Consider the following 23,250-nt stretch of genomic DNA (forward strand, 5'->3'; position numbering starts at 1 on the left):
TGGTGAGATGGTTATCTAAAAATGGCACAATGCAACTGAACTGTACTGAGAGAGAAAGTTGAATTTCAGGGTCCAGGCTGAATTGAAGTTCCTGGGTTGCTCTTGCTGTTGCTGCAAGCATACTGCTGACTTCTTGCTGTGCTCTCCCATAATGCCTATAAAATGCATGTCTTTCAACACCAGCAATGTTCAAGCCTACTGCGATCTAGGTTTCCTTTCCATATCAGATTATTTGGCAAGGAATAGTCTTCTATTAGTCTCCATTTAGTGTTTTAACTAGCCTTTTAAAATAATTGATAATGTTACTGCCTTTGGCAGTTTTGATTATTTTATATTCACTGTATTTTTATGATATTGTGAGTCATCTTGGGTATTCTATGCCCAAAGTGGCAGCAGATAACAAATTGTATGTATGTATGAATGAATGAATGAATGAGGAATCATTCCAAGCTAGTCATTGACCCTTGGACATTACAAAGTATTCTGTGATGTGTTCAGGGATGTACAGTTAGTTCATATGGTATAGTCATGTTGAGATTTCCCATACACCTTAGTACATGCAGCTAATGCCAGTGATATGTTACAGTGCTGTTTCAATTTGTTTTTATTTCCTTTTATCAATTTGAGCTGCCCTGCACTCCTTCTGGGGAGAAAGAGTGTGATATAAACTGGAATTTTCAGAGAAGCTTGTCTGTTGTTACTGATCTTCTAACCGAAAAACCTAATATAAGTTTCCGGAAAAACCCATTTGAAAATGACTGCTATCCGATTATGGGTTCTTAGAAGAGAAGAGTTTGGATTTGATATCCCGCTTTTCACTACCCGAAGGAGTCTCAAAGCGGCCAACATTCTCCTTTCCCTTCCTCCCCCACAACAAACACTCTGTGAGGTGAGTGGGGCTGAGAGACTTCAGAGAAGTGTGACTAGCCCAAGGTCACCCAGCAGCTGCATGTGGAGGAGTGGAGACGCGAACCCGGTTCCCCAGATAACGAGTCTACCCCTCTTAACCACTACACCACACTGGCTCTCTACATAGGCTTAAACCAACATGCCAGCCCCCCCCCCCCCGGGAATGAAATAATTTCCTGCTACTACAAAGACTGATTTTCTGCATGGGTGTGAAAGGTGAGAGAATGTAGAACTATGTAGTTCTATGAATGTAGAACTTCACGGACATTGCCAAAGGATAAAACCACACTGCAACAAAAGGTACAGGACCCCCTCATTGCAAAGACTGTGATTACCTGTGATCACAGCACTGATTGTAATGTACTCATATGCTGAACAGCTCACCAGCTTGTAGCATTCAATTGCAAGCAATGTTTAGATCAGGAAGGTCAGTTGCAATCTACCCCCTGCAATTTGTCTGCTAGGACAAGCACAGTTTATGCAGCATTCCTAAGTTTGGTTGTTGCTAACTCTAGAAACAAGATAATGCAGACACAAATTTCAATAATATTTTTGAAATTACATATTTAAATATTTTAGACATAAGTGTGTTTTACAAACCAGAAATTGATATACTTATATAGTACTTTGAAATGTTCAAAGTACTCTTCATGCTTCTCTATCAGTATTTATTATGTAAAGGTAGGTTGAAATCATTATCTTGATATTGTTGATGGAGGCTGAGTCTTTTTAAAAGACATCTGAAGGCAGCCCTGTTTAGGGAAGTTTTTCATATTTAATGCTGTATTGTTTTTAACACTTGATTGGGAGTGGTTGGGGAAACTCAGCCAGATGGGCGGGGTATAAATAATAAATAAATTATTATTATTATTATTATTATTATTATTATTATTATTATTATGTAGTAAAGGTGGAATTTTCATGGCGGTAAAATCAAATCTGAACCAACTACTTCCTCTTAGCCACAACATTACACTAGCTCAGTTGAGGGAGGTTAATATTCTGTGAGATGTAATGCTTTGTCTTGTCCCATTCTATAGTTCAGCAGAAGGAATTTAGGAACAGAAAGGCAATAAAGTAAAACAAAACAAAACAAATGAACTTGGGAGTTAAGATAATAAAGCTGTATGCTTAAAACAGATCAGTTATAAAGGGATCTCCTGTAGTTTTTGCCTTGATGTGAAAGTAAACAAGGCAGTGACAACATTGACTGTGAAGAGGGCAGTGCCAGGACTGCCTTTAGAGACTTGCCAGAAATCTCAAAGCATCTGCAATACCTAGAGCACTTTATCTCCAGCTGGCAAAGCAGCTGCTACTCTGCAGGGCTGTTCTGCTGATAAGTATTTTTCACAGTTATCAGACCTTTAAACTGAGATGTAAGCTTAAGTGCAGGGTGGCATGGCAGAACTCAAGACAAAGCAAATTGGATAATTGCGGAAACAATGAGCTCATATACTGAAGAGAACGCTTATTTGGTCAGTCTCTCTTTCTCTCTCTCAACTTGATTTTTAAAAAAGAAACCTAAGATGACTTCTTACTTTCTGTTTATTTTGTCTCCAGAAGAAGACATGAAATCAAAGTGACAGTCCAGTTGTCAAAACAGCAAGGAGCACATCTATTGAAATGCATGGATCTTATAGGATAAAGTTTCTTCAGGCTTATATCCTAAATATCTCATTTGTATTCTGGATGCAATCCCAGAAAAGTTGGCTTGCTTTTGCACAAATGGGAACAAAAATGCTGGAATGCTGGAAACAAATAAAAAGCAATAACCACATTGCGGGGTTTCCCTCTACAATTCCTCATAAGATAAATGTTTTGTTTTGTTTTGTTTTCCTGCATATTCAGTCAATCTGTTGAAGTTAGGTTCGCAACACAGATGCAGAAAACAGGAAACCAGGTCTTGGTCAACCACAATGTTGTAAGATAAAATGTAAGTTACAGCCAATTAAAATATGTTTATTGACCATTCATCCTGATTTGCTTGCACAAAACTTACATGGAGGTCATGCAATACCTGGTCTTTATTGTGCATTCATCCTGATTCACTTGTGTGGTAGTTACACATCTTTCCATTACTCAAGTAATTTTTTCCACATTTTTTCCTGCATTTCCCAATCACTTTCCTAACCTCCTACAAAATAGATAATGGAGGTGACTCATGATAAACACAAACAAAGGAGGTGCTGTTGTGTCTAGCCCTCTTCCAAGGTGACATAACACATTGTGCAATGTGCATACCTTTCCTTTTATAAAAATTAAAATTAACAAGGCTGCAATCTTTAACACACTTATCTGGGACTAGTCCAGTTTAAATCTATGGGGCTTGTTTCTGAACAGATATGAATAGGATTACACTATTAAGTGTATTTATTCTTGTTTTTTTCTCCAGTTTTTCTTCTTTTTATTCATAAGTCATAAGAATTAAAATGTAATACCACTAAACACATGAAAATGACACGCTAAGAACAGTAAGAGTAACGTATCCCTATTTCTTTTTGTAAATACAGGAAAGAGTGTTGTGGCACTTTAAAGACTAAGACATGTATTATTTCTTATGTGTGTGTTTTACTGTTATCATATGAACACAAGAAGACCCTGATGAATGAGGCCAGTGGCCCATCTAGTCCAGCCTCCTGTTCTCACAGTGGCCATCCAGATTCCTATGCGAAGCCTAAAAGCAGGAACTGAATGCAACAGCACTCTCCCTAGAAGCACTGTCTTTCCTTATTATTTGTATAGCTGTTTCACATAACCAAAAAGCAATTCTCTGCCCTCAAGAGCTTGCAATCTAAATTCTAAGTCCAAGTATAGCTATACATTTCTGCACTTAATCCCATTGTGTGTGTCTACACACAGACATATATGCAGGGAAACCAAAATGCTTGTTTACAAAGCTATTGTACTACCAACCTTACTGTATGCTTGTGGAAAAAAATGGACCACTTATAAACTCCATCTCCAACTCCTCGAAAGATTCCATCAACGCTCCGAAAATTTTTACACATCACTTAGGGAGACAGGCGAACTAATACCAGTGTACTGGAAGAAGCAAAGATCACCAGTGTTGAAGCAATGATTCTTCAAAATCAGCTTCGTTGGACTGGACATGTTGTGTGGGTGCCTGATTATCGTCTTCTAAAGCAACTATTCTATTCCGAACTTAAAAATGGAAAGTGTAATGCTGGTGGTCAACATAAGAGGTTTAAAGACTGTCTCAAGGCAAATCTTTAAAAAATGTAGTATAAACACCAACAATTGGGAAACACTTGCCTGTGAGCGCTCCAATTGGAGAACAGCCTTTACCAAAGGTGTCATGGGCTTTGAAGACACTTGAACTCAGGACGCAAGGGAGAAACGTGCTAAGAGGAAGGCATGCTTGGGAAATCCACACCGTGATCAACTCCTGCCCGGAAACCAATGTCCCCACTGTGGAAGGATGTGTGGATCCAGATTTGGCCTCCACAATCACTTACGGGCTCATTGTTAAAACCGTGTTTATGGAAGACAATCTTACTCGGCTATGAGTGATCACCAAAGAAGAAGAAGACAGAGGGTCATAGAGTACACCCTCCCCCCAATAAATCCCCAAGTGTAAAAAATAATGTTCTTAACTTTCTGAAACACATAGTTTCCCAGGGGGCATATATTAAAGTAGTGCTCATGATTCACCCCTGTTTTTTTTTACCGTGAACGTCTTTCAGCCTAGCCCCTCTAAGTGAGGCTCTTAGCAGTGTCTGAGGCTTTTGAGAAAAGAACACTTTCCCCAGGCTCTTGAAATCCCATGCAATGCTTTGTTGTATTTCTTTTTAAATGGCTGTTACTGTCATAGATTGATCCCAGCAGACCTCCTTTCCACTATTAGCAACTAGTTTGCTCAGTAGGTCTGGGGCAAAGAGTTGTGCAGTGTGGAAAGTTTCAGTGTTTTAAAATGAAAAGATGTATTCCTGTGTTTTTTATCAATAGGCAGTTGAGGAAGTAGCCATTTTCCTTTGACCCGCAGAGAAGATTTTGAAACAAATGGGGGAAAGTGTCACAATAATAAAATCATAGTTACTAGCATTGGTACTCCATATGTTAATACTTACAACATATGCAGAAATAGGCTATGAACATGTTTGGAGATGCAAGATAAGATAAGATAAGATAAGATTTCTTTATTGTCATTGTACAAATACAATGAAATTGGATGCTTTCCCATAAAAAACAACACAAAAACAGTACTAGCATAGATGTTGAAAATATCTCTTGAAACGGTCTTTCAGCTGGTGAGTAGCACATTCATGCCAGATTTTAACAGTCTTTGTTATAGTGAGAGCCTGTTTCCTCAGGGGATGTATGTTGGTACAAGGAAAAGAGACCTATGGTCGGTCTAGTTCAGAGCACAGTTTTAAGTCCAGCATGGTTGAAATCTCCAGCAATGATGTTCACAGTAGTCTTGCTGGCTGCTGATAGAGCCCAACAGCCCTGCCTTTGCAATAATAAGAGAGCAATAATCCACCTTTTAATGAAAATTATGAAACAGATTAAAGTTTAATCAACATTTCAGAGAAGTGGGAGGATGACCCACAAAAGTCCAATGGCTAAATATTATAAATATAAAAAACAAAATAAAAAATAATAATAACAATTCCTTCCAGTAGCACCTTAGAGACCAACTAAGTTTGTTCTTGGTATGAGCTTTCGTGTGCATGCACACTTCTTCAGATATATTATAAATATATTAACACAATATATCCGGCACAAGGTACCATTAGAAATTGATGGATACTTGGTGATTTTTTAAAATGTACCATGTGTACATGTACTCCAGTTCCTATCATAATTGTCTTTTTCATAAAGGGATTTCCACTTAGTGGAATCCCTTTGTTCAAATCCACAATTGGAAAGGCTTTAATTCCAAAATATACCTCACCTAATGGAGTGATTTTTCACCATTTCCCTCTCCCCCTGCAACCTCCCCTCAACTACTACAGAAAGTTGGGGAGCCTCCAGAACAGCATGGAAGGTAGTACATGAATATTTAGGGAGAGGTGGAATTGCTACGACCAGTAGATTCTTATTTGCTGCAGACTTCATCTGCCTTCACAGCCATTGTAACATACCGCTTGTTATCTTCCGCTGGTTCTGCCATTGAGGACTTTTTGGATCATTCTTTGTCTAGCTCCTCCCCTTTGACCTTACTGTCTTGGGTGACCCTGCTGGGAGTACGAGACTCCCAACGGCTTTGTTCACGAGGCTCATAGAAAGATGCAAGCCCACTCACCATGACAAAGTGATGATCCAGCGAGTGATCCAATGAGCCCTCTACTTGGCTAGTAAGCAGGTAATGGCAATGATGGGGAAAAGAAGCAACCACAGCAGCCAATAATTGTTAGATTCACTGGAGGAGAGGAGGTCCACTGAGGTTGTATTGCCCAGGGACATCTCAGAACCTGGAGTTGGCAATCTGAGGGTTTCTTTATACAGTGAGGTCTACCAATCTGAATGTAATACTGCAAGCTAATAGACTACTACACATATCAGCTGGGTATTCTCCTTCAAAATATGAAAAGAGAAAGTAGTAACTGGTGAAGACTTTTTTTTAAAAAAAATCTGATTATATTCTTTTGCCTTAGAGATGGTGACCTCCATAAAATACGGTTCATTAAAACTTTTTAGCACAGAGAGGGAATTCTTGTTTATGCTAATTGGTACCTGCATGATGCCTGCAAGGAAATAATCACCACTTTGGGCAATCAGTTTGGCTTTAAGGTTCTCCTTTATTCTTTTAATCAAATGAATGCAAATGAATTTAGAATTTCTTACCAGCTGTGTTCTGATTTGGGTAGGGAGACTTACGGAACGGCTGGTGAATGCAATGCTTTAACTTTGGGAAAGGTTTGGCCTAGGATAACCGTGAAACTGTCAGATCCTTTTCAGAATTTTTGGAACAATAGTGCATGTTCATTAAAGAGATTGAGAAACCAAACATTATAACAAATGCCTGGGGATCTTCTACCATTCTCTTTGTATGTCCAGATGTTGTTGGATTACAACTCTCATCATCCCTGACCATTGGTCATGCTGGTTGGGGCTTGGAGGAAGTTCAAATCCAACAACATCCAGAGGGGAGCAGCTTGGTGAAGACTGGTTTAAGCACATTTACAAAGCACATTTTCAGTTTACTGTTATTTGCAGAGCTGTTTATTTTTTGCTTTTATAACCCATGCACCACCAAAAGATCCTGGGAGTGGGCACACACAATATTTCAAAATGACAATTAAAACAGTTATTGAAAACCTGTTCAGAAAGAATTTTCCACAAATATAACAATATTGCAAAGAGGAACTAGATCCATTCAAATATGTGAGCAGAGAAATGTGTCATAAACTATCGGCAGAATTTTCAAAGAGACAATACCTGGTGTATCTTCAAGGGGAAGGAGTTGCATACCCTAAGGACTACCAGTGAGGAGGCCATCTTGTGCATTGCTTCTCCCCATATTTCAGAAGCACTGCCACCACAAACAGATCCTCTTCAAGCTGCAATTTTGAGAAGAGAAATTCAGTTAAGTTTGCATTTAATGTGAATATACTTACTGTATTTTTCCGTCTATAAGACACCCCCATGTATAAGATGCCCCCTATTTTTGGGGACTCTGATTTAAGAAAATGGGGAAAGATCTATCCGTGTATAAAGGTAAAGGTAAAGGTAAAGGGACCCCTGACCATTAGGTCCAGTCACGGACGATTCTGGGGTTGCGGCTCTCATCTCGCTTTATTGGCCAAGGGAGCCGGTGTACAACTTCCGGGTCATGTGGCCAGCATGACTAAGCTGCTTCTGGTGAACCAGAGAAGCACACAGAAATGCCATTTACCTTCCCGCCGGAGCAGTACCTATTTATCTGCTTGCACTTTGACGTGCTTTCGAACTGCTAGGTTGGCAGGAGCTGGGACCGAGCAACGGGAGCTCACTCTGTTGCAGGGATTCGAACCTCCGACCTTCTGATCGGCAAGCCCTAGGTTCTGCGGTTTAACCCACAGCGCCACCCGCGGCCCTATCCATGTATAAGACGCCCTCAAATTTTGGACATTATTTTTTAGGGGGGGAAACTTAGTCTTATATACTGAAAAATATGGTAATTTGCACTTTCTGAAACAATGTGCACACCGAATAAAACTATCCTTCGAAATTAGCATGTTGCTGAATTTCATATTGTAGTTCCCCAGCCAAGTAATGTGTACAGAAATGCATATACTAGACTATGTCTATAAATGAAAATAGTAGTGAAAATAACATACAAAAATACTTTATATAAGAGGAAATTGTTTTGCAAAAAATGTGCAATTAGGGAAGGGAGGAATATAAAAAAATATGTATATTAGAGAAATCTGCCCAACCTAATATGGAAATATAGAGAACCAAATTGGAAAAACTGAGAAACTGAGGAAAAACTGAAATTAGCACATTTGCCTATCCCTACTTTCAGTTGCTGTTATATGTGAATCATCCTACAGAGGCTTGTGCTTTTGATTCTTCCAAAAGGGTAGGGTCATGTATGGGAATCACAGGTTCTTCACAGAACTGGAGGCCCAGAATGCTGTTGCTAGTTTGTCCTACCAAGCTGCTCTGACCTTCTGTGAGAAAATGCTAACAGATAAATAAATACCTTTGTCCCAAACACCAAGTAACAAATCTCCTAGATAGATATTCAAATGCACAGTGGTCCTTGCCAAGCTTAGGTTTAGTCCTGGCCTATTAGTTGCCATCTGTCTGGCTGCTCATCTGTCATTATTGTTGCCTCACAGGGAGTTAACTGAGCTGGCATCAGCGGACTTCAGCTCGCCAAATTGGAGGGATAAGATGAAGCGTCATATTAAAGTGGGCATTTTGATAGAAGTCTCGTTGTATTTTAAGTGTGAGTAGCCGTACCACAAAGGCAAGGGGGGGGGGGCTTTGTCAAATTTAGAAACATTGCTATCTAAATTTAAGGTGAAATCCTAAATGTCTTACTAATGCTGCAGGGTAAAGTCATATATTTCAAAGCTACCCTGGTAATTGGCCATGTCTTCAGTTCAGCAGATTTTCCCTTATTGGTTATTATTGTATGGTTATTCTTTTTTTTAAAAAAAGCCATCAGTTCTCATTGTGTTTACTTGCTTCATTTATTTGATGCAAATTGAACATTTTATCTCTTTGGGATAATAGGGCCTCACACTACACTTGTTATATCTAAATAGTCTATGACTTGGCCATGTTGCTCAAATTATTTCAAGCAACTGCAGTGGAAAAATGGTGTGGAAAGGGGCATGTCTTTCAATATTTTATTTATTTGATCCCATTACCAAATATCTAGTCTGGTGTTCCTTATGAATATAGGGCCTGCCGTTGGTTCATCTACCTCAATATTGTCGACACTTATTAACTGTAGCACTCCAGGCATCTCTCCCAGACTTACTTGGAAATCCTGAGGACTGAATATAGGACCTTCTGCACACAAAGCAGATGTTCAATCACTGAGCTACAACCTTCACCACGCTCCTGAAACAGAGAGCCCCAATTCATGACTTCCAAGTCAGCCCTGTCCTCACAGAGTGAATCGTAAGCTTGTTTCCTGTTCTGTTTCAAGCAGTGATGGCCTCGGCAGTACAGGAATCCTGACCTAAGGTAGCTGGGCAAAGGAATAGTCTAGGCTGGGGTGAGGTACAGGAAGGCAGAGGACTATGGCTATGGAACATTCCAGAACAATAAACCATGGGTTCCCAGTGATTTAAAACCAAAATGGTCACATTTTGAATTTTGAGAAAGTGCTGTGGGTGCCAGTCACAAAATGGCTGCCATGGGTGGCCTGGCATAGCACAAACCTCCCATTGAATCCTCATGGTTGCTGTGAGGTCACCTATGTCCTACTCAGTGCTTTTTTTTTAACTCACCAGGAAGTTGTTACAGTAAGTGCCTCACCTTTAACATTTGGAGGGGGAAAAGGAAGGTGCCAGCGATGTGTCCCCGTAGAGTTGTATGCATCTCTTTCACACACACAAATCCCGCCCCCTTCCTTCCTCACATTCACCACATACATCTCACACACAGAGACCATACATATGTATAAACCTCCCCCTTCCTCCTCACCCCTCTCTCTCTCTCTCTCTTTTACCCCATTCCTGTGGCCTTCCCTGAACCTACAGTATGCCGTCAACGAGAAGCAATGCTGGTTTAAAAAATGATATCTGGATGCTTCCAGTTTCCTCACAGGCATGCTGGTGGAAGAGGAGAGAGCGGGAATGAATGAGCATGAGGTTTGCCCAAGTTAATTCCCGTAATAGTAAAGCAAGCTGGAAATACATAGGTTGCTTTTCATGGGTCAATCAGAGTTATGGAGCAGGTTGCTGGACCCCAAGCCTAATGGAAATGGGATTTCTCCTCACTTCATAATAGCTAGAACTGCCATATGTCCTGGATATTACTGGGATTTCAAAGGTGGAAGTGACGTCCAGAGGAGATTTCCAGAAGGCGGATCTTTGTCAAGTAAAACCTAAACCAACATTGGGTTTTCCTAAAAAAAAGAAAAAGAAAAAAAAGCTCAACAACTGGTTTTTACTTTTTGAAATATGGCAACTCTATAATATCACTCCCATGGGTATGTTCTTAAGAATGCAAAGGTGTTACAGTCTGATCCAAAAAGTGTTGTGAGTGAGAAGCTATCTGAACATCTGAAAATTAGCTTATTCGGTGAAGAAAAAAAACTGAAATGACATAGCAATGTCAAAAAAAGGTCACTAAGTAGAAGCATCATGATTAGGGAGCACTGCAGCAGTATTAGACAGTGAAGAGATAATGAAAGACACGGAAGATTATAATAATACAAAGAAGAGAAATGGTAAGTAGTTTATAATGAAAAAGGAACTATATAGATTGAAGCAGAGAGAGAGAAAATAGGAAGCATAGACTGGAACAGGAATGTATCATTTATTCCAGCACAAAATTTGGAGAGCAACACAGAAAAATAATGAGTTTGGCTTGCTATTCTGTTTCAAACAACCTGGATGTTTAATTCTTTTTTTATATATTATCTTTTACCGAAAGCTGTGCAAACACAAATAGATTTTAGTTTCATCAGCAAGCCCATGCATAAGTTAAGTGGGCTGCAAACGGCTTTACTTAATTCTTAAGTTTCTGAAATTTGAAATGTGATTTTTGGTCAAGCATGAAAAGGTCTCACCTGTAAATCTCTCTAATTTGTGAAAGTAATGCCGGAATGCGGATCCCTGCATATGCCGCACATACAGTCCTGAAATATGAAAGTCATCAGCAGGCTTCAGAAATGCAAAGACAAATTGGATAAGGGGCTGGAGTGCTTTCCAAAATGATTCACCCCTGAGTGCACAGTTGTACAAGCAGACTGCTAACTAGGTTTTTATTTGACTTGTGAATGGTGTGCTCTTTATAATTAGGGTGTAAATTGTAATTAGATATCCGTTATTAGTAATTGCATATCTTACTGTTACAATGAGATTTAAATAAATTTTATTAGAAACAAAATGCCACAATATCTTAAGCTCAGTAGCAATTAATTCATATGATAGCTAACAATCTGCATATTTCCAATGGGAAAATTTGGAAGTATTTACTCCACACATGTGGTCGATAATAGCCCTTTTTTATAGGCTTCATCTTTGCTGACTGGGGGATACGTCCAAATAATTTGCAAACTGATGTGGAAATGTGTAGAACTGAACACAAAAGTGGAAAAATGAGAAAATGAGAGTAACCAGAATTGACAGATTTAACCATCATTAGTTGCACCCAAACCTTCACTGCATGAGACCTGCACACATGCAGTAAGATTTCCCCTTTCCTCCCTTTCCTTTGTAACCCTGTCACTTTCAAAATCTGTTCCAGGGTGTTGGGGGACACCCTGGAGCAGATTTTGTAGGGCTTCAACTCATGCAAGATGCTTCTAGGATTTATCATCTCCCACTGCAGATCCTAAGCTCTATCCCTGTCCCTCGGCCCTCAAGAGTTGCTTTTCAGGGATGCCCAGAAGCAGGAGAGTTCCCTTTTGAAAGCGTCCAACAGTTCTTTGGATCCAACAGATAGCAAACAATAGTTGTGCTGCTGAATGTTTTGAAACAGATTTCTGATTTCCAGGTAGTAATTGTTTACAACAGTTATTTGAAAGAAGGCAGAGACTTATCCGACAGATAAATATCCCTGCAGTATTTTTTCACAGTCTTTTATCTTTCTTGTCATCTAGCAAAGAGCTCCTGAAGACAAAGAGACTCTTCGGGTTTCCTCAAGAAATGAAGATAATAATCAAAGCACCTCAGAATGCAACTCGCAAGATGTAAGTTTAATCCATTCAGAAGTCAAGACTTAATGTGCACTGTATGCAGACTTTAAAGGAGATGCATATTTATTTGGTTGTAATGATCAGAATATGATATATAGCATTATATTAAGGGGGATAAGGTTGTTTTATATTCAGGTGCTGCAAAGGAGACGCCTTTTGATGTAAAAGTCTACTCTCCCTGGTTTTGCTTGAGAGATTAATTAACAGGATTGCAAAGCTTTCGAAAAGGAATGTTAGAAATGTGATTTAATCATCGACTGCTTGTAATCCACCTGGTTTATTCACTTGTGAATTTACCACACCAAATCAGTTTATTTTCCATAGGGATGCAGATTCTGCTTGCATTGTCTCAAGGTACTGCTGGTACAAATAGTAAGTCACTGTGAAGTGTAGCAAATCACAGCAAATCTTTACTAGCCTAATGCCTTGTTATTTATGCCTAGTGGCAGGGATTCAAAATGGAGAAGCAGTTCGTGTGTCAGACTAGAGGGTGGAAGTGGGGGAGAGCCACAGGTTCAAATCCCCACACAGCCATGAAGCTCATTGGGTCACCTTGCACCATTCACTATCTTTCAACTAGCATTCCTCACAGGGTTGTTGTGAGGATGAAATGGTGGAGGGAGAACTATATACACTGCCTTGAGCTGCTTGGAAGAAAGATGGGGTATCAGTGTCATAAATAAACAGAGCAAGGCTGTGTTTGGACGTGTGTCGCATAGAATGGTTTGGTATGCTTTGTGAAAATAGGGGATTCGTTGTATGAAGTAAGCAGCTGAATTCTCCCCTCACATGGAGATGTGGTTAACAATAATGTGCTGTTGATAGATAAGTAATTATATAACTGCCCCATTAGGAAGGAAGCCTGCCAGAGATATTTTTTTTGGGGGGGAGGGATAAATAAAATGAACTAAAAAGCATCCTGCAGCACCCGTTCCTCTGAAATGTTCACAATCTGAAACCTGGAATATTTGTACTGTCTTGACATTGGGTAGGCTGTGCTTCCTTTTGACTATCTGTTAGATTGTCTGAAAAGCACTGGAAACACAGAATAGTTAAAAATTCAGAGAAGCACTTGTTAACTATTCAGTGATTGGTGTTATAGAATCATATGAGCTGTACTTCTGAGTTGCCTATTTAATCAGCAAAACAACTCTGAAGTGGTGGAAGAATACAATTGTGCATCACAAAGCAGGGGATGCGTTGGTTGAAGGCAGGGAACTTCATTACTTTGATAAGCTGGGCTGTGTTTCCTGACTTGAACGCAATCAGACCCTTAACTGTTCTCCTCCTGTTCTTTAATCCTCTGCCATTCTCGTCTCATTATTAATAAAGTTACGGAAATTCAGTAACATATTCAAGACTGAATAATAGGATTAGGTTCTGAGTAGTTAGATCTGAAGATAAATTACTACTCGGTAGGAGCAAGTGTGAATTTCTTGGGGCTAGCATTTCTCATTAAGCTTCTGCTTCCAATAATGATCCATAAGAAACTGTACAAAAGAGGTGAAAGAAGCCATATGTAATTAATGAGCCCAAACCATATTAAATTCCGGTACTCTGTTGAAAACATGTGATTCTTTGTCTGATTATACTAGTTGCCAAACAGAAAAATAGTTTTGCATCAGTGTATTCCTCGGTTGAATTCATTCAAAATCTGAAACTTGAGTATCTGATTTTGTCAATGTCAGCAAATTTTAAAATGTATTTCTAAATACCTACCTCTGTTATCTTGCCATTGCTGGTTTCATCGGCTTCCATCTGCTGGAAAGGCAACCTTCTCTACTGATGGAGCCTCCTGATGTGATTTTGAACCTTCATCCTCCAGAGTTATCCATCAGTATTGAATACTCCTCACTGCAGAAGTTCATTTTCTTAACATGAGGAAGGCAATGATGGTTGCAATGGTGATACAACTTATGAGAGTTATGAATTGAAATGCCCTTATGACTTGAAATGCCCTGGTTGGTCCCCACCCACTCCCATTTTTAATAGACATTGGTGGAGAAGATTATCATTGGGACTGTGGTATGTGCACAGTTCCAATGAAAATGCCACCTCACATCCCTAGGAGGCAAATTCTGATAGATACCTCTGGAACCTTGTCTTCCAGGGTTACTATATCTAGTATGTCTCTATGTCACCATGGAGAACACTTTTCATTGGAACTATCAAGGGAAGAAAAATCTCCTCCCATGCATTCCAAGCTTGATTAAAATCCCCTCCGCTACAACAACTACCGTATTGGCCAGAATATAAGTCACATCCGAATATAAGCCGGACCTTTAAAATTAAAGGAGGGGAGACAATACCCAAATATAAACCCTTACTAACCCCAGGTAACCAGACAAACATGTTGTTATTATGAATTCAATTCACTAAATGAAAACACCATTCATGGAAAATAAATTAAAGCAGTCTAGCATAAATCAATTTGCTGATGCAATATATGCACAGGAATGTGATGCATAACTTTAATCATTGCTAGTACCACCAAGAATCAGAATCGAGCATTTTATAAAACAATTTGCTTTGTTTTCAATTGTTTACATTCATCATCCTATGCCAGATTTCCAGCTGTTTGCCCTTGGTCATCTTTTCTTAAAAGGAAAAAGAAGTGATAACAGTTTTATTTATTTCCACCATACTTCTGCACTAAACAAATCCTTTTAAAAATCATTAATCATTTGGTGACAGAGGACGCTGAGCAATGGACCATATCATGTACATATTTCTCAGCAACCATGGCATTTAAGCTTCATAATTTGATCACTCACCTTTGGCTATTTGGCTCAGTAGAGTTTATTGAGAGGAGAAAATTGGATGTCGTCAAAATCTTATTTGGGGCTGACCAACTTTTTGGCCTAAACTTCAGTTGTTCCCTGGTTCCCTTTAAAGGTCAATAAGGGTTAAAACACAGGGAATTTCCGGGCATGCGTAGTGGATCCGGCCGGCGCTGCTGCGAGCCGGCGAGCAAGTGGTGGGTCAGGCAGCCCCACGACCCGCTGGTCGCTCGCTGGCTCGCCGCAGGAGCAGCAGCGCATGGCCCGGGTGCATCCGGCCGGTGCTGCTGCGAGCCGGCGAGACGGCAGCGGGTCGGGCAGCCCTGTCCCTAAAGAAGCACGGACAGGGTGTCAGGCAGTGGGGGAGGGCTGGGGAGTGTCACCCCCCTCCCATGGAACCGGGGGCGCAGTGCCTCCAACGCCCCGCCCTTCCTACGCCACTGTATTGGGGGTTAATCTGTTACTTGGTTTGAGTTGGGGCGGCAGCGGAAATCAAACCATATCAACATGAACCTTACAGAACTATTGGAGCACACCAGACTGTTCCTTGATTTTAAAATGATCCCCCTTACATCACTTTCATCCCCTAGTCACAACATACACCACTGAACAATCCTTTAGCACTTTGTGTAGGGTGACGACCTGGTTACAATTGAAAATGAATGAAGATTGATTGTCTGGCTAGTGTTTCTTTTTCACACAGACTGGTCAATGAGCATTTTGTTGTTGTTGTTGCACATCTTCCATAGGAGTAAGCACATGTATGAGTAACTTCTAGGTGGCATGAGAAGATTGTAAATAAGCCCTATTCTGGTTTTTCATTTTTCTTTCAAGTTGGAAAAAATACATTCCCAGCTTCTAATGAGTCTATGGAATCCTTATGATTTAGACCTGTTCCATTTTCATTGACCATAATAAACAAGTTGCATGAGATCAGGCAGGTCTGCAGTGTGCCGTTTTCTTAAGCTGAGTCTTGCTTCATTGATTAAGCTGAATACCTTTGTAGTCCCATTGTTGCAGTTTGCATATCCACTTGCATAACTTAATAGCCAAGAGACATGCTGAATTTTACTATTTTATTTTTTCCTCCCAAATTCTTTTAATGAAGATGCATACTTGACTGAGCCACTTTCATAATTTATGCTCCCAGCTGTGTACTTCCCTAGCTTTGCTGTATAATTCACTGGCTGAGCTACCTACTGGAACTTGCTGGATTTCTACATACTTTACTGATCAAGCTGCATATTTCATCACTCGAGTTTTCGCATCCAGGTACTTTTTCTGATCAAACAGCATGCTAAACTGATCAAGAAGGAGTAATGTGTTAAGGCAGGAACCATGCCTCTGATTGTCCTAGGTAGTTTAATATCTCACTTCACAATTTCCACACTTCTTTCTCTTTCTAGTGGCTGCATAAAGAGGATGATCATTGCATCATTAGCGTACATATTTCATTTGGGAACGCAGAAATAAATAAACTTATTTTTCCTTAACAGCCACTTGGTAGTCATAAACTGTCAACATCATTGCATTTTGCCCACCTAAGCTTTCCTTTTACTGACATTTGATTCAGCAAACAACAACAACAACAAAATGTAAGCGTTAGTCAAGACAGTGTTGTTCCCCCATATAAAAAATGCAAGTAGGGACAAACCTGGCATTTCAATAAAGCACGGCTGATAGAACTTTTACATGCCTGCCCACAATCCATGGCATTTACTAACAGGGTTCAGGGAGAAGCAGATGTTACAGAGGGAAAGCAGGAAGCAGAGATACATTTAATGAAATAGATAATTTATCCACCCCCGCCCCTTTCCCCAAAAGGATAAATTCTAATTATTACGTTGTATTTCATAGATACAAAAGAGACCTCTACAGTGGATCGTGACATTATAAAGATGCAACACCAATTAGCTCCATTTATAAAGCATCTGTAATCTTGTCTGCTCATGCTGCCCTTGGCCTTGCAAAGCTCCATATTACAGATATTTTAAAACTTGATTAATTAAAATCTGAGTTTGGGGGAAAGTTAGCTATCTGTAAAATGGCCAGTTTGATAATATGAATTTGTTAATTTGAGGTCCAATTATTTAGTTCTGGTTATATTTCTTCCATAAGTGAAACATACATACAGTGTATAAGCTTCCTGTTACTTCATTGCCAGAATGGCCTTTCGAAAACCAGCATCGCTGAGAGTACAGAGAGAAAGTATTTTGATATTTGATCTCCTGCTGGTCCTCTGTAATTTAGAACTCTGATGAATGCTACCTTAATTGCATGTTTTGATGTTTTATATGGGGATGGAGGGGTAGATGGATGGATAGTTTTTAAGAATTCACGGTCTACAAAGAAGTAGATTAGCTGGTTCTTCATTTCAACCAGGGACTTTAATCAAGCCATAAAAGAGAGGGGGGGGAAGAGAGGGGGCAAATGGGACTGTTCATCCTCACTTAGGACTCAGCTATACAGCTGAAAATAAAACGCTTTAAGTGTGTTTTAAGTGCATTATCTCGAAGCGACTAGCATGAGTTTGGCCAAACTGCGGGAGGCAGTGAAAGATAGGCGTGCCTGGCGTGCTCATTAGAAGGACAGATCCTGAAGTTGAGGCTCCAGTACTTTGGCCACCTCATGAGAAGAGAAGACTCCCTAGAAAAGACCCTGATGTTGGGAAAGATGGAGGGCACAAGGAGAAGGGGACGACAGAGGATGAGATGGTTGGACAGTGTTCTCAAAGCTACTAACATGAGTTTGGCCAAACTGCGAGAGGCAGTGAAGGATAGGCGTGCCTGGCATGCTCTGGTCCATGGGTTCACGAAGAGTCGGACACGACTGAACGACTGAACAACAACAACAACAACAGGCTTCTATACACACAGGGAAGGGAGAACACAGTCCAGCATAAGAGAGAGAGAGAAAGTTATAAGATGACCTAAAATGCCAGCACATTAAATATGGGTGAGGCCATGAGGCAATGTCATTTGTACAATCAGCATGTAGTAAGTCCATATTCATTATATTAAAGCTACTACATTCATGGAATAGACCCTTTTAGATTCCCAAAAGCTATTGTTTTAATAATACAGAGACACATTTATGAGTCCTTTTGTTTTGTTCAGGTGTTCCAGCAATAGAGCTGCCCTCCAAAAGTAATGAATAATACCTTAGTAAAATTGCCTTGCAAAGTCCCCTTGTTTGGCCTTCGAAATGTATAGCCTGATTGTTCTGTTAAATCACTTTCCTGATACTACACAGTAGCAATTATCTGTAGCCTGTAAGATGCTTACCTTATTCATTCTCTGAATTGCTATAATATACACCCACATGCAGTAAAATACTGCAATATAACTGTTGGAATTAAATAATCATGCAGCTTTGACTTAATTTGTGCTAATTCTTGGTATTTGGCTAACTGCTGGCTGGCAGTTACTTCAATATCTATTGAACATATTTCTTGAACTATAATAAAACCATGTTTTCACTCTGCTGTTGAAGCAAATGAATCTCATGCGGTGTCCAGATCACTGTCTAGTCCTGTTGTGTTGGATGAGTTTCAGTTTCTAAGGCTCAAGGATGTGGATGAGATGCTTGGATTGGTTAGGTATATCACTTATGCTCTGGACTCTTGCCCCACTTGGCTGATAAAACTAGCAGGGAGGGGACAACTGGCTGTGCCAGGAAGGTGACTAATGCCTTCTTGTGAGAGTGGGTGGCCTTGCCTGCTTGCTTGAACAAGGCAGTGGTAATATCACTCCACAATAAACCCTCCCTGGATTGGGATATCTAAGTAACTAATGGCCAGTTGCTAATATCCCCTTCTTGAGCATGGTTAAAAGTAATGACATTCTAGGGTATGTCCATTATGCAATGGACTTCTCCTTCCACAATGAGCTTGCATTTAGCCTGCTTTGATTGCCCAAAATCCATTAGTCTAAACAGGCTAATGCAAAATGGATGTGGGGGCCGGTAGGCTTAATGGGTCAGATGCAGGCCATGGGTTTTCCACAGAGTTTTAGCCCTGTGTTCTCAGTTATCCATGGCAAGTGAAACTAATCCATGGAATGAAACTAATCCTTCTGAAACTGATCCCTGCCTCTATCAGCAAATTGGGAGAAACTCCTTTATTGTACAAAGGAAAGTGATAAAAGATGTCCAAGACACTTTGGAGGGTCTACATTGGAAAAGGGGACTTGGAAGGGACTCCTTCAGGGTGGGGGTAATCTTATCTTATTTTTGAAACCTTTGTGCACAATTTTCTGTCTTGAAGCAAGATTTGCATAGTATCTACTTCCAGCTCCCAGGGACATGCTGGGGTAAAAAAAATTGTGGCTTTTGGCCACTGGGAGAAGGATCGCTGCTGTGAACACCAATGGTAAACTGTGTCTGCAAATTTTAAATCCCTTTTAACCCTATTTTACACCATCTTTCCCTGAAATTTCTCCCCCATTTTCTCTGCCTGTTGATAAGGCAATGCAATGGAGGATGGGATTTCAGTCCACCTACAACCAAAAGTACCTAGATGAGGGAATGAAAGAACACAACCCAGATGCCCTGGTTGAGTATCTTGTCCACTCTTATTTGATTTCAAGAGTTCTGAAATTTACTGTAATCCATGAAGCATCAGACCAGATGTTCTCTAAGCTTGATAGATCTTGTCAATGGATGAGAGCCAGAAGGATGTCTGAGAACGGAAGGATGAGCCAAAACAACAGGAATTATTATACATGTGCAGCTTCAGCAGTGGTGGCTGTGGCAGTGTGGCAGCCTAACTTGGATGAGATCAAGACCTGCTTCATAAACCTTATATCTCATCTAAGAAGAAAAATGCTTATCCGTATGTGAAAGGATACATTGCTCGTGGCACAGTCAATTGCACACAAGGCTGTTAGCCACTCCACTTTGGATGGAACTATCACTCCTTCACAAACCATGCAACTCTGGGTTGGCATTATATTTTGGTTTTGTCTCTGCCGATTGACACTGATGGGGTTATTGTTATTGTTAATAAGTAAAAGCAACTGGTACGCCTGACAGGTTGTCAATACTCCGGGCACTCAGAGCAAGAGAGAAGAGGAGGAGGACATGGTGGTTTGAGAATTGTGGTATGTTCAGCATAGTATCATGTCTCCACAGCAACTAGCTCCAAAGAGGCCAAGATGAGAAATTGTGTCCTCAAAATCATGGAGAGCCATGCGTTGCAGTGAGAGAACCAAACTGCCTTCTTGTTGCTGGGGCAGGCCCGTTTGGATGTCCTCTGCACCTCATTGGTTGCCCCTTTGTTGCTGGAGAAAATTTTCTGTCTGTTGGGGTTTGATTGGCAACTAAGGGGCTATTTAAGGGCGAAGTACTTTCTCTTTCGCATCGTGCAGCGGATCTCCTGTCCTCCCTTCCTATAATTTAAGGTTGTGTTTTTGACCTTGCTATGCCTGTCTAGGGGTTGTCTGTTTTTGGAGCAGGGGCCTGGAAGGAATTTTGCCACTTGGCTGGTGCCATTTGGTTTTTGCCTACCGTGTAGCAAATCATCACAACTTTGTAAGGTTGGTGGTTAGGCATTGATTCATTCTTTGGCAGAGGGGATTATGGATTGGCTGTGCCTGCTCCTCATTTTTGTTGCTGCTGCTAGGGAATTCCGTTAAAGGAATCCAGGGGCTCAATTTGCTCTGTCCAATCCCCTCTCAGGGATAGAGCCATGCCAGAGTTCCTGGGAGCATCTAGGGTGAACTAAGAGACGGAAATCCGCCTCTGTGCTCCCCCAGTATGTTTTCCCTTACTGAACTCTGGAGGTTCCAGTTGTCAGTCCTGTTCCTTCCAGTGCAGGCTCAGGTAGTCCGAACCCATGCCAAAGCAATCACTCACATGCTGTAATCAATAAAGTTGTGGCCAAATTAATGCCAAAATCTTAAACAAATATTCTGTGTCCTGTGTGGTTTATTTTGGAGGGGGTTTGGGGGTCTTCACATGCAAATCATGCTGAGAGTGGGAGGGATCCTGTTCTTCACTTCTAACATTTTATGTAAAACTATATGGGGTTTTTTATTACATCCACAAAAAATCTGTTTCCTACATTGTAACATGTTTCAGTATTTACTTAATTGTTCCATATTTTGTAAAACACATGAACTATAAACCCTATGAAAGATCCCTGATCTATCAGTATAACACAAAAAGACCGCTTTCCAAAGAGTGGAGCACTTGCATGCAAGAAATGCAGTTGTGTAATCTGGGTTGTTTGCTTCTGTACACATTGTCACTCAACTTCTGAGTACACACGCATAGGATTCTGCTGCAAATAGACTGATGGGCTGCTTCAATGGTTCAGTCTTGAATGCTGTCTTCTGTAAGAAGATGGGCTGTTGAAGTTCACAACGAGGAACTTTGGAAAACTGAAACTTTGTTTTCTCTTGAACACCCCATGTGAACAGTTGGAAGTTTTCTGTGCAGATTTCTCAAGCTAAGTTGATCCTACGGTTACAAAAAAATAAAACTAGGATGGGAGGCAAGACTGCAGTTTCCTTGTTCTTTGTCTTGTGTGGTAGCCAACAGCAATCTAACTGGATGGCAGACAGTTGGGTTTCATCTATGGATCACATGCTGCCAAATCTTAGTGGGTCAAAGCAGTAGTTCAGCTGGTTCAGCATTCTGTTTCTCACAGTGGCCAACATAAAGACAGCTCTTTTCTGTTGTTGCTCGCAACAACTAATACTTGAACTCCAGACTTAAGAGTCTCTGTAAAGTCACTATCACTATTAGTGTCAGGTCATGTATCCACAGCAGTGACCAGAGGAAGAATGACTTCTGGGAAAAGTGCAGAAAAAAAGAAATGCCATGGTGCACCGGTAGCAGCAAAACTGGATGCCTTCCTCTGCCCCAGTTGCAATAAAACATGTCTCTCCCTTATCGGTCTCTACAGACATAGCAGGTGCTATAAATGTCCAGTGGTTTGACTTTAACCCCGAAGGCACACTCTTCCATTGTCTCCCAAGACAGACGGATGTCAACACTGTTTTAACTTATACTCCATGATTTTCTTTAAATACCATCAAAGTTAATGGCCATGGTTTCATGTGACACTGATTTTGCAACCCGAGGAGCAATTCCCAACTTATTATAAACAGTTTAATATTATAAACAGCGCTATTTCAGGGCCTGCTCTCACAATCACCACTCCCCTCTCCTTTCTAATTTCCTCTTCCTCCTCCAAACTCCCCTCTCTCCCACTATTGCCACTAATATAGTTATGACCTAAGTGGGGGAGTATTTAGAACATTTATATTAAGAATGCTGGAAGTATTTTTAGCATTAAATTGTCCTGTTGCATGAAATGTTACATATGTTTGAAAATATATATATATAAAATGGTGATACTAGGTGTCTTGGAAGTCATTGCTTATTTATTTTGATATTTTGATACACCCCAAGAACACATTCTAAATATCTTGGGGAAAGTGTGGTTCAAATTCAAATGATTTCCCATAGAAAGATAGAACATGAAACTGTACGTGTGAAATAGTCAGCCACCCTGCATCTCCAATACGGCTGAAGTTCCACACTGCAGTTAATTGCCAATTAACAGTCTTTATCTCAGCAAGAGAAACAAGAATGTACTTTTATTAAATAACACGGAGAAATGTGTGTGGATAATTTTTATTTTTTTGCAAAGGAAATAATTAAATGCACTGTTCCTCTCTGAGAGTTTTTCTGTTTATTTGCCACAGATAATTTCCATTATTTTAATTATGACATAATGATTATGCTATGAATTAGGACTCATTTACAGGAAATAATGGATCTGCGTGTTCTCATATCTGTTCTGTAATATTTGAAGGGGAAATGCTTATTTGCATACTTGTTGAAAATGTGCTCCAGAGTACCATCCAGCTGCACCTTTTCGAGATACATTTCCAACTCTTTGCATTCAAATCTTCAAATGTTACAAAAGATATGGGGTTGATGTGCTCAGAAAGTCTTGGACCATTATTTCCAGTTGTATACTACTAGACTGAGATACAAATTATGATTGATTGGTTGAATCACGATGCCATGGTTTTCCTTTTCAGGTTGGCAAGACTTGCTTAGGAAACCAGAACAATTCAACCTCTCTTCAGCTAAAGGTGGCAGAAACAGACCCAGATATGCAGGTGCTAATCTTGTTGTCTCTATAAATACTGAGCAAATTATAAAATGTGAAGATTTGTTTTCTTCAGTTGTTTTCATTTCTGAAACATCTGCATT

The 23,250-nt window shown here is 40.2% G+C and overlaps 1 protein-coding gene across 3 annotated transcripts in view; it reads left to right on the plus strand.

Annotated features, from left to right (window-relative positions):
• LUZP2 (leucine zipper protein 2) overlaps window positions 1-23,250 on the plus strand; it is a 292,217-nt gene that overhangs the window by 267,031 nt on the left and 1,936 nt on the right. For all 3 annotated transcript variants that reach the window (XM_033151006.1, XM_033151009.1, XM_033151011.1), the window contains 2 exons: window positions 12,146-12,235; window positions 23,076-23,156. In XM_033151006.1, the coding sequence (XP_033006897.1) occupies window positions 12,146-12,235; window positions 23,076-23,156 (171 nt within the window). The remainder of the gene's footprint in view (window positions 1-12,145; window positions 12,236-23,075; window positions 23,157-23,250) is intronic.

Source organism: Lacerta agilis, chromosome 1 (genome assembly GCF_009819535.1).
Source record: "Lacerta agilis isolate rLacAgi1 chromosome 1, rLacAgi1.pri, whole genome shotgun sequence".
Classification (NCBI taxonomy): domain Eukaryota; kingdom Metazoa; phylum Chordata; class Lepidosauria; order Squamata; family Lacertidae; genus Lacerta; species Lacerta agilis.